At 32.8% G+C, this 11,153-nt stretch overlaps 1 protein-coding gene, 1 long non-coding RNA gene and 1 other non-coding gene across 3 annotated transcripts; 2 read left to right on the top strand and 1 right to left on the bottom strand.

The window, feature by feature from the left end:
• Nucleotides 1-317: 317 nt before the first annotated feature.
• LOC128296241 (small nucleolar RNA R71) lies at nt 318-424 on the top strand. The gene has a single exon (XR_008286790.1). It is a non-coding gene; the product is annotated as a small nucleolar RNA R71 (small nucleolar RNA).
• A 6,387-nt stretch (nt 425-6,811) lies between these two features.
• LOC108484450 (protein DSS1 HOMOLOG ON CHROMOSOME V-like) lies at nt 6,812-8,739 on the bottom strand. Its single transcript, XM_017788237.2, has 3 exons — nt 8,552-8,739; nt 8,321-8,423; nt 6,812-7,133 (listed from the first exon to the last, which is right to left on the bottom strand). The coding sequence occupies exons 2-3, from the start codon at nt 8,412-8,414 to the stop codon at nt 7,000-7,002; spliced, it is 228 nt and encodes a 75-aa protein (XP_017643726.1). The 5' UTR covers nt 8,415-8,423; nt 8,552-8,739; the 3' UTR covers nt 6,812-6,999.
• A 1,185-nt stretch (nt 8,740-9,924) lies between these two features.
• LOC128295158 (uncharacterized) lies at nt 9,925-10,911 on the top strand. Its single transcript, XR_008285482.1, has 2 exons — nt 9,925-10,132; nt 10,503-10,911. It is a non-coding gene; the product is annotated as an uncharacterized LOC128295158 (long non-coding RNA).
• Nucleotides 10,912-11,153: the final 242 nt, after the last annotated feature.

Raw genomic sequence — 11,153 nt, 5'->3', positions numbered from 1 at the left:
CACCTCATCTACTTGAGTCACACCTCATTATTGGATGTACCTGTGTAGAACCAAGTAAACCATCAATCTTTTCATTAAGAAGTTCTACCCGATTTGATAGCATAGTAACTGAGTTAACATTATAAACGCCGTCTATTCTTGTTGGCTTAGTCCTAATGACTTTCCACTGATAGTTATTTAGTGACATTTATTCAATGAATTCATAAGCCTCTTCAGGTGTTTTGTTGTTGATGGTTCCTCCAGCAGCTGCGTCAATCATCTGTCTTGTCGAGGGATTCACACCATTGTAAAACATTTGAACTTGCAGCCATAGAGGTAACCCATGGTGAGGGCACCTTCGCAATAGATCCTTGTATCTCTCTCATGCATCGTAAAGTGTTTCTAAGTCCATCTGCACAAAAGAAGAGATATCATTACGTAACTTAGCCGTTTTAGTCGGTGAAAAATATTTTAGTAGAAATTTTTTGGTCATTTGTTCCCAAGTAGTGATGGACCCTCGTGGTAACGAGTTCAACCATTGTTTAGCTTTGTTTCTCAGTGAAAAAGGGAATAACCGAAGGCGAATGGTATCATCAGAAACGCCATTAATTTTGAAAGTGTCGCAAAACTCCAGAAAATTCGCCAAGTGAGTGTTGGGATCCTCATCTTGCAAACCATCAAACCGAACAAACTGCTGTATCATCTGAATTGTGTTAGGTATCAGTTCGAAATTATTCGCAACAATAGCAGGTATAACTATACTTGACTCAGTTCCTGTTAAAGAAGGTTTAACATAGTCATACATAGTACGTGGAGTAGGATTTTGATTAGCCGCAATTGCAGGAGGTAGCTGATTGCCTTGGTTTTCATCCGTCTCTTCGGTTGGGGGTTGAGTATCGTCTTCTTTCTCGTTCTCTGTGTATCTTAAGCTTTGCCTTATTTCTCTTTGGTTTCTACGAACTGTGCGATCGATTTCTTCGTCAAAAAGTAATGGTCCCGGCGGGTTTCTTCTAGTCATAAACTATAAAAACCTGTCAAGAGAAAGAAAAAGTAAATTAATTAGTAATGATAATAATAATATTAAATTAAATTAAATTGCAAGAAAAATAAATGGCTAAAGTAATAAAAATTGAGTGTTCCTAATATTTTAGTTCCCCGGTAACGGCGCCAAAAACTTGATCGCGTTATTTCGTGATAGGTTTTAAATATTTATAATTACTCGTTCTTGAACTAACTATTATCGCGATGTAGGCAAGTGTACCTGTCAAACAGTAGTATAGTTTTAGCAAGACTGAATTGTAGAACCCAAAAGAACTAAAAGTACTAGTAATGACTGTCTTTTTATTATCTAGCCTAAGACTAATGGGGTTTTGTTTTAATTAACTAATTATCTAAACTAAGAACGCACAGAGAAAAGAATTGGGGAATTGCTTTTGGGAAAATCGATTGAATGAAGACAATACCTAAGGAAAAATCCATCTAGACTTTACTTGTTATTCTGGCTCCGAATCAAACGATTTATTCATTCAACTTGTTCCGTAGAGATCTCTAAGTTATGTTATTATCCCTATTCAAGACTAATAACGTCTAATCCCTAGATTTAATAACCGAGACTTTTCTCTAATTAACACTCTAAGGTTGCATTAACTCGATCTATGGATCCCCTTATTAGGTTTTACCTTAATCTGGCAGAATCTTGTCACCCTGTTTCTAGGCGCGCAATCAACTCCGCTTAATTATGATAAATGTACTCTTAGACAGGGTCTATTCCTCCTTTGAATAAGAGCTTATCTTGAATCAGTATCCTGGGATATCAAAACAAGAATTAAGAACACATAATTAAGAACAAGTTAAATATTTATCATACGATTCAGAAAATAGATAACAAGATTCGTCTTAGGTTTCATTCCTCTTAGGTATTTAGGGGATTTAGTTCATAACTAAATAAGAAAACATCTCAGAAAAATAAAGAATACAAAACATAAAGAAAACTCAAAACTCCTGAAGGGAAATTGAGGAGAGATCTTCAGTCTTGATGATGAATCCGACTTCTGAGATGGATCAATCGGCTTCTTTGGAGTAATTCCTTACTCCCCCTTCTCTGCCTCCTTTTTCTTCCTCCTCTAGGGTGTATTTATAGGCTTTGGAATGCCTAGAAGCCCTCAAAAGTGGCCTTTTCTGAATTGGACTTAACTTGGGCTCGGCAGGGACACGCCCGTGGCACATGCCCGTGTTCAATTACTTCAGGCCGTGCTTGAGCCTACCAAATTAACACGACCGTGTGGTCTGCCCGTGTGAGGAGGTCCAATCCGTGTTGATTTCGTACCTTGGCCCATTTTCTCCGTTTTTGGCCCGTTTCTCGTTCCTTTTGTTCTCCTATGCTCTCCTAAGTATAAAACATGAAATTAAAAAATTATGAGCATTGAATTCACCAATTCTTATGGAAAATCATCCATAAAATGCGTTAAACATAGGGTAAAAATATGTATAAATTACGATTTATCAAACAACTATTCAAAATCCATCATCAACCATTAAATTATTCAAACATTCAACAATGGCAACATGTTAATTATTTAACATTTTCAAAATCTAAGGTATGGGCTAGCTAGAATACGAAGCAACAATCTCAAAAACGTAAAAATCATTAAAAACTGAGCTAAAATGAACTTATAATTAAGCTCCAAAGTGACCGAATATTCAAAGCCCTAACAATGGCTTTATTCTTCTCCAATTTTGATTGAAAGAAAGAAAGATGGACACATTTTATGATTTTTTTTTTATTTATTATAACTTATTTCATAATTTACTAAATTACCCTTGGTTCAAAACATTAAAATTTATGTTTTATGTCCATAAATATCCTCTCACCAAAATAATGGTCTGATTACAACATAAGAACCTTAAATTTTAGATTCTATAGTTATTTAATACCTTTAGCTAATAGAACATGCATTTTACACTTTACGCGATTTAGTTCTTTTTACTGAATTAAGCATTCAAGTAAAATTTCTTTACGAAAATTTCACAAAATAATTTTATCAAGCTGTAAACCTTATTAAAATAATAAAATAAATATTTTGACTTCGGATTTATAGTCCCGAAACCACTGTTTTGATTTAACTCAAAAATAGGCTGTTACATATTCATCAATGGCAAAACCCTAAACCTTTAATGGTTTTACAAATTAGTCCCTGGGCTAGCTAGATTAAGCTGCAACGATCTCAAAAACATAGAAATCATTAAAAACGGGACAAAAATGAACTTACATGCACTAGATGAACTTGGCCGAATGTTAAGCACCTCCCATGGCTATTTTAGATTGAATTTTTGGTGGATGATTACATTTAGGAAGAAGACACATTTGTTTTTCTATATTTTACTATGTTTATTAATCAATCTACTTATTTAGCCTTTAATAAACCATTAAAAATCACTTAATTTATGTCCATAAATGTCCACTAATATTAAAAATGGTCTAATTACCACATAAGGACCTCCACTTTAATATTTCATAACTATTAGACACCTTTAGCTAATAGAACTCCACTTTGGCACTTTACGCGATTTAGTCCTTTTTATCAAATTAAGCATTTAAACAATAAAATTTCTTAACGAAATTTTCACACAATTATTCTATCTTGCTATAGACCTCAAAATAATAATAAAATAATTATTTTGACTTTAAATTTGTGGTCCTAAAACTACTATTTCGATTTGACTAAAAACGAGTTGTTATAGCAGTGCATAAATCTGGACAACAAGCCAACTGCGAACATAATATCATGTCATGTCGCTCGTAAGTACAAAAAACAACCCACAAGACTTCGATAGTTCTTTTCATCAACCTTCTGAAAATCTTCACTATTGCTAAGTTTTTCTCCTGGTGCAACAAACATGCCAATTGGTTTACATTTCTCCATGTAGAACCTCTTTAAAATATTTAGTGCGAAGCTCTATTGACATATGAAAATTTCTTCTTGAACTTGTCACACTTCCATTCCCAAGAAATATTTCATTTCCCCAAGGTTTGACATTTTAAACATATTTTCCATTTGCAACTTGAACTCCTTTACTAAATCATTGCTGCTCCAAACATAAGCAGATCATCAACATATAATGAAACAATCAGCGAAGTGATTTTGCCAGCCTTCTTCACATACAGAGTAGGCTCGCTAGGGATCTTTTGAAATCCTAAACTCGTAAAGTGCTCATCTATCCTAGCATACCAAGCTCGCAGAGCCTGTTTCAATCCGTATAAGGCTTTCTTAAACATGTATAACTTCTCTTCTTTTCCTCTAATTGCGAACCCAGAGGTTGCTCCACATAGATTTCTTCCTGCAAGTAGCCATTCAGAAAAGCTGATTTAACATCCAACTGATGAATTTTCCAACCCATATGTGCTACCAAGACCAATAATAATCTAATCGTGTCCAACCTTGCTATTGGTGCAAAAGTCTCCCAATAATCAATGCCATATTGTTGACTGAGACCTTTCACAACCAACCTCGCCTTCAGTCTATTGAGCGAGCCATCAACATTGATTTTGGTTTTGAACACCTACTTAACACCAATAACATTTTTGTGCGATGGTTTGTCAACGAGCTCCCAAGTCTAGTTCTTGTGAATCATATTCAACTCCTCTCGCCTTCTTTCCAACCTTCTATGGTTTCAGCTTCTTGAAAGCTCGCAAGTTCAAGTAGTGCTACATCAGCTCGCTGATAGATCTCATCAATCGATCGTGTGCCCTTTACTACAGTGTCGTCAAAGTCTGTTTCAATTAGAACATTACCAGATTGCGGCCTCTGTTTCAATTAGAACATTACCAGATTGCGGCCTTAGCTCGCTTCCATCATTATAATTTTGCGAACCTTGTTCGCACTCCCTTTGCTCAAGTATTTCAACTTCAGTAGCATCCCAATTTCATGTTTTGCCTTCATCGAACACAACATCCCTACTCGCCAAAATTTTCTTGGAGGAAGGATCATAAATTCTATAACCCTTTCTATTGTTGCAATACCCTAGGAAAATACCTAGCTACGACCTCCTCTCTAACTTGCTTCTTTTCACCTGTGGCACATGAGCATAAAAAATATTTATTTGAATATATATAAATATATATTGATACATGAATAATAATGTAAACTACACTTATGATCACTTTAAAATAGGGTTTGTCTTATTTTAGTCACTAGTATTTTTCTCAATTTAGTCACTCTAAATAAAAAAATTTACAAATTGATCACTGCCATTAATTTTACTGTTTTCTTCTAACATATTGCCAACTCAACAATTCTCCATATAACCTTTTCAAGTGATTGTCCAGATTCATCTTGTCAGTAATTTTTTAGGTAATTGTAAAAAATATAAAAAAATTTATATAAAATTATGTAAATTTTATTAATAATTATAGAAAAATTATTTGATTATAAAAATTTATAGAAAAATGTTTTCGATTCTTTTACAAGCTTGGAAAAGTGTCTTCATCATATTCTTACAACCCCCACCAACCTCTGACCTTTGCCCTGGCATTTCATTGATTATTGCAGCTTCCATTTTCATCATTTGGTTCCGTATCACTTCCTTGATTTTGTCCCTAGTCTCTTCATCATTCACCAAATGGTTTAAGCCCTATCGATAGCTCTTCATACAAAGTCCCCATCCACCTGCCCTTATCACCTCAACATTGATCATTTGGTCACCATATTGTGGCTATATCGGGACTGGTATCCCATGCCAAGCTGCCTGGTGCGATGTAATGTTGCAGTGAAGTTGGATTAAAGGGAGGGTGTAGCAGAGGCTTTATTCAAAGCATGGCAAGGATGGTGGAGAGCAATGGTGAGTTGGGTGTAGCTGAGGCTTTATGCGATATGAATTAATTTTCAGGAAATGAATTTCTTTTCAAAGCTTTTTCTATTGAAAATAAAGAGACAACTCAATTATATATAAAACAATCACAAATCAATATTGTTTACCACCTAAGCTTGTTGTCTAGTTGGTCCAAAAAAACTAATGTGAATCTAGATGTTGAGACTGCATTTTTAGACTTAAAAAAGACACGTTTTCTTTTAGCACGTCCCTCACAAATTTTGTTATTGTCAAAGGTTATCATAGTTTAGGAGTATAAATAAGATAGTTTAGGAGTATAAATAAGATACTGGTGCTCGAATTTGATTCAAAAAAGAATCGAACTCGATTCAGTAATTTTCAAGCTGAGCTAGAGCTCATGCAACTTTAACTATTGATAGTAATACTCAACTTAAACGATTCATGAGCATTATCAAGCTTTTCATATTTTTACATTATTAAATTACATTATTACCTTTAATATATATTATTAACCCTAAATTTAATTATCAAGTCAAACTCAAACTTGAATATAAAATGATAAACGAGCTTAATAACATACAACTAACTTAAAGAGGAGAGGACACCAATACTAGCATGTCCTAATCTCCTATTCCTATTATTCTATTTGTACCTATCTTTACAACCTTACACCCCATTAAGTTTTTCCGATAATTTTTTTTTTATAAATATATGATATACATAGAATTTTTCACCGAGAACGTGTCTTAATCTAATTTGTTCAAATTATTTAGTTTTAAAAATTTTCCCCCTTTTAATGTAGTTTATTCCATTGAAAAGTTTGTGGGCATTAGTTTTGTACATTTTGAATGCAATTTAATTAGTAGTTTGGGCCCCTTCGAGATTGCATTTTAGATTACTTGGAAATGGTTGGGAAGTTGTAAAACGTAAAAAAGGGAGCAGATCATACTGAGAAGTTAAACAAACAATATGTAGACAATAGCTCTAACGCAGCACAAGCAGCTAAATCAAATGTCTATATTTTAGAGAACCATCAAACCAGTTTCTGCATTTTAAGTTTCTACCAGTACATCCAAGCATAAAGAGTTGCAGCTCATTCCTTCATTCGCTTTGCATGGAAAAGAAAATCAAACGAAAAAAAAATAACCCCGATTCAGACGAGTTCAGTGCAGAGGAATGCATAAGTCCAGCTTAGTTGTTGTTCTCAGTGTTATTCTCAAGTTCCCTCCTCAGTTGTAAAGAGAAATCGTCAGTAACATCATCATCATCCCAGTCATCTTCCCATTGCTGTGTAATCTCCTTTCCTTCTTCCTTATCCTCCCACTCTGCCAGAAAACAGAAAAGTTCAGATTGCAATTCTCTCAGATATCATATTAAATACATTACGAATTATCTAAAAAAACTGAAACCAAACACAGATCCATCAGCTGAGACTAGCAAGAGGGAGCAAGTAATTTGTGAACTAAGTACCACTATTTAAAGGAAACAAGCTGTAATTCAGAAAAGAAACAGATGACACATCCCAGAAGAACAAGTAATGATCTTAGGGCAGCAAAAAGTATACTACGTGGAATTAAATTATAATATGAACATTAATTATCATCACAACATTCTTTAAGCCAACAGCATGCAACCATGTTATCAGTTGCTTGCATCAGAGATTAGGAGTTCAAGAACAATGTTTTATTTTTATACCTAATTGGAGAAAGTAAATATAATTCTATAATTAGCAATTTTGAAAGTCAGGCTCATGGAAGGATAAAATGGGTATAAGATGATGTCAAAATTTTGTGAATTGCAAATACTAACATGGTCATTAAGGTGAAAACGGGTCAGTTCAGCTTGGTGGCTAGGTCAGAAAATTATGAGCGTCAAAATTCTGCAAGACGCTAAGAGAAGCTCTTATTCTGACTGCAACAAGAGTTCGATGAATCAAGAATCAAGTTGTGTACGTTTCCAACAAGAATTTATAACAATATTTCAAGCTAGACCTAGTATATTATGGTTATCCAGATATAAAAGTGGGAGTTTTAATTGCACAAAAAAGCACTCCAATGATCCTAGTAACCAGCAAAATGAATTTAGGCAGCTTATAAGTATCATATATAAAGAGAAACAAAGTCTAGGACACAAAAAAACAAATATATAAAGGGGTTCGCAACCAAATCAGCAACCAGGCAATGACTACATTAGATTCACATTTTTCAAAGACTATCTGCCATAAAAGCCAATGGCCTCTTGGACTCCAACAAGTATCGCCTCAATACAGACTCCCTCTCTAATTCAAATATAAATTCCAATCTAGATACAACCAGAAGCGTAGAAGTTCAATAAATTGAACAGCTCATATAAGTTTATAATTCAACATTAAGAAAACTATAGAAGAAAGTGAAAAAATCAAGATAATCGGCATAACCTTTTTCATAATTTTTGATCAGTTAGTATACCCAAAATTAAACCCTAGCCTCCACGAATTTTTCCTTTTTTTTTAAAATAAGGTAAAAACAATTACCTTCATCAATCTCAAATTCTTCAAACTCATCATCATCTTCAAACAAATCAATCTTCACGTCTTCGGTTGCCGATTTTGGTTGTTCCGTTGCCATTTTTTCTAGCTGAAAACAGAGAAATAATATTAACACAAAACCCTAATTTTGTGAAGGCAGCAACCGGGGAATTAAAATAAAAGAAAATTTATATTAGAAATTTAAAAATATTGAAAAGAAATTATTAGTTAACTTACGAGTTGTAATTGCACAGAGACTCTGAATATTTCTTGAGGAGGGGTTTTCGTATACTGAAAAGCGTAGTCCAGAGGAAGCCCAAATATAAGGAGAAAGCAACGCGCAAAATGACTATTTTAGGGTTGCGCACTTAATTTTGTTTCAATACGTACTTCAGTTCTTAAAGTAGAGCTGCTCATTCCGATGGCCCGTTTAGAAAATGAAATGCTTTAGGCAAAAATATGAAGCCTCATAAATGAGTTCAGTAAAATTGAAAGCTCGCCCTTTTATACGGGTTAGATATTGAATAAAATTTTCGGCTCCAACATTATGTTATAAAAATAATTATATTATTTATTTATATTAAATAATAATTAGATATATTTATATTAAATTATTAACTCAATAATAATTAAATTAATTATCTAAAATTAAAAAAATCTAACTAAATAACTCAACTCAAGATACAAAATATAAAATTTATATTTAATACAATAAAATATTTATTATATTTATGGTAATATTTTTAATATAAATACTTTTTACTGTATTAGAAAACTTTTATTTTAGCCTTTTTTAATACATTTAGTATATTATATTTTTAAAATTTATTTTAAATAAAACTAATTTTAAAGAAATCAAATATGAGTGGCTCAAGTTTACCTTTCTTAAATTAGGTTGGGCTTGGTAAAAAAATAAGCCTATTTTTCAAGTCGAGTTGAGTCTAAGCTTAGACAATTAGTCTAGATACATTGCATGGGCTCAGCTCGACCCAATCTATGAGCACTTCTATTTAAAGTATATGGTTTTTCTCACTTTGGTTATTAAAGATTTTTGACATAATGACCTATTTAGCCCTCAACTTTTACAAAAAAGAAATTATTTTAGCACCCCATTTAATTTTTCGTCTTTTTAACCTTTGAACATGCACTCTTTTTATTAAATCACCCCAAAATAGATGGAATAGCTAAAAAAGGTTAGTTTTGCTGATGTGGACATACATGTGGACTACCATGCAGATGCCACATTAACAATTAATTTTTTAAATTTTTAAAAAAATTTAAATAATTTAAATCAATTTTTATATTTTTTAAATTTTTTAAAAATAATTAATTATATGTGACATTTACGTGGCAATCCACGTGTATATCCACATGAACAAAGTTATGTTTGTTAATTTTTCCATTCATTTTAAGGTGATTTGACAAAAATATAAATTTAAGAGTTAAAAATGTGAAAAATTAAATGGATATCTAAAATAATTTTTTATAAAATTTGAGGACTAAATAAATCCTTATGCAAGATTCTTTTGGTCCAATTATGTAACGATACCTATCATTTTAATTAAAAATATATTTCTTTATTATTATATTAAAGTTTTCTTTTTGATTGAAAACCTTGACGATAAGAATATTCACAGAGCTACCTGTGTTGATCAAGATCATCTTTACTTGAAATGAGAAGATGGTGGCAAAAACCATGAGAAGACCGTCTCCTTTAACATCAAAGACGTCCCTTTCATCAAATTCCGAAAACTAAAACTGTCATGGAGAAGTCCTGGGCTTTTTCACTGGGGCGGCCCCTAACATTACACTCCTAAGGTAAGCCTTTCGCCTGAAATTGGAGGCTACCCATTCTACATGCTTGCCCCCAACAAGCACATCAATTATCCCTCTGATAGGTTGCTTGCCTCTATCATCTCAATGAGGGTCGGATTTTTTCTGGTTGATTTTATGATGACTAATAAAATTTGAGATTATTATGTATTTTTCAACTTTGGGTAATTGGAGAAATTGCAAAAAGTTCATCTATGGTAGCCTTGAATTTTCTGTAAATTTACGTTTCCAAAATACAAAAGAATTTTCATATTTTTTTCTTCTTTTTTCAAAACAAGGCCATGTTATGGAGCAAGTTGCAACATTCTAAGTCTATAATCAAACTTACTTCAAAATTGCATCTTGAATTTTGGAGGTTGTGATGACTAAACGAGTGTTTTGATGGTTGGAAGAGAAAGTTGTGGCAGCAGGCCACAATGAGTGAAGGTAACCAAACTTACTTCGAAGTTGCAACTTGAATTTTGGAGGTTGTGACGACTAGACGAGTGTTTTGATGGTTGGAAGAGAAAGTTGTGGCAGCAGGCCACAGTGAGTGAAGGTAGTAAGCTGCCCACACAAAAGTCGTGGCTCCAGAATATGACATCAGCTCAAATAAGAACAGCCTCTCTTTTTTTTTTTTTGTTATCAAGGATTTTATTACTCTGTGTGATGCTTTGGATGGTTGTATTTTACATAAATTGATGTTTTATCTATGAAAAATGCATGGATATTATGTATATTTACTTTATTATGTGTATATATACAACTTTATATGCAATGTCAAATGTAATATTGTATAACACTGAGTTATGATGTCATATGATTGTATATGTACAAGTAAATTGGAGTAGCCACAACATATAAAATACTAAATACATATACATTAAGTTATGATATATTAAACATATTGTACTTATATATGGTGAATGACATAAATTGTAGTTTACAATATTGTATAATTTTAAGTTATGATGTTATTTGATCGTGTATGCTTAAGTAATTTAGAGTAACAACAACATTTAGATTA

Source organism: Gossypium arboreum, chromosome 7 (genome assembly GCF_025698485.1).
Source record: "Gossypium arboreum isolate Shixiya-1 chromosome 7, ASM2569848v2, whole genome shotgun sequence".
In the NCBI taxonomy this organism is placed as follows: Eukaryota; Viridiplantae; Streptophyta; class Magnoliopsida; order Malvales; family Malvaceae; genus Gossypium; species Gossypium arboreum.
The sequence above is the reverse complement of the archived record's forward strand: the minus strand, read 5'-3'. Positions and strand labels throughout refer to the sequence as shown.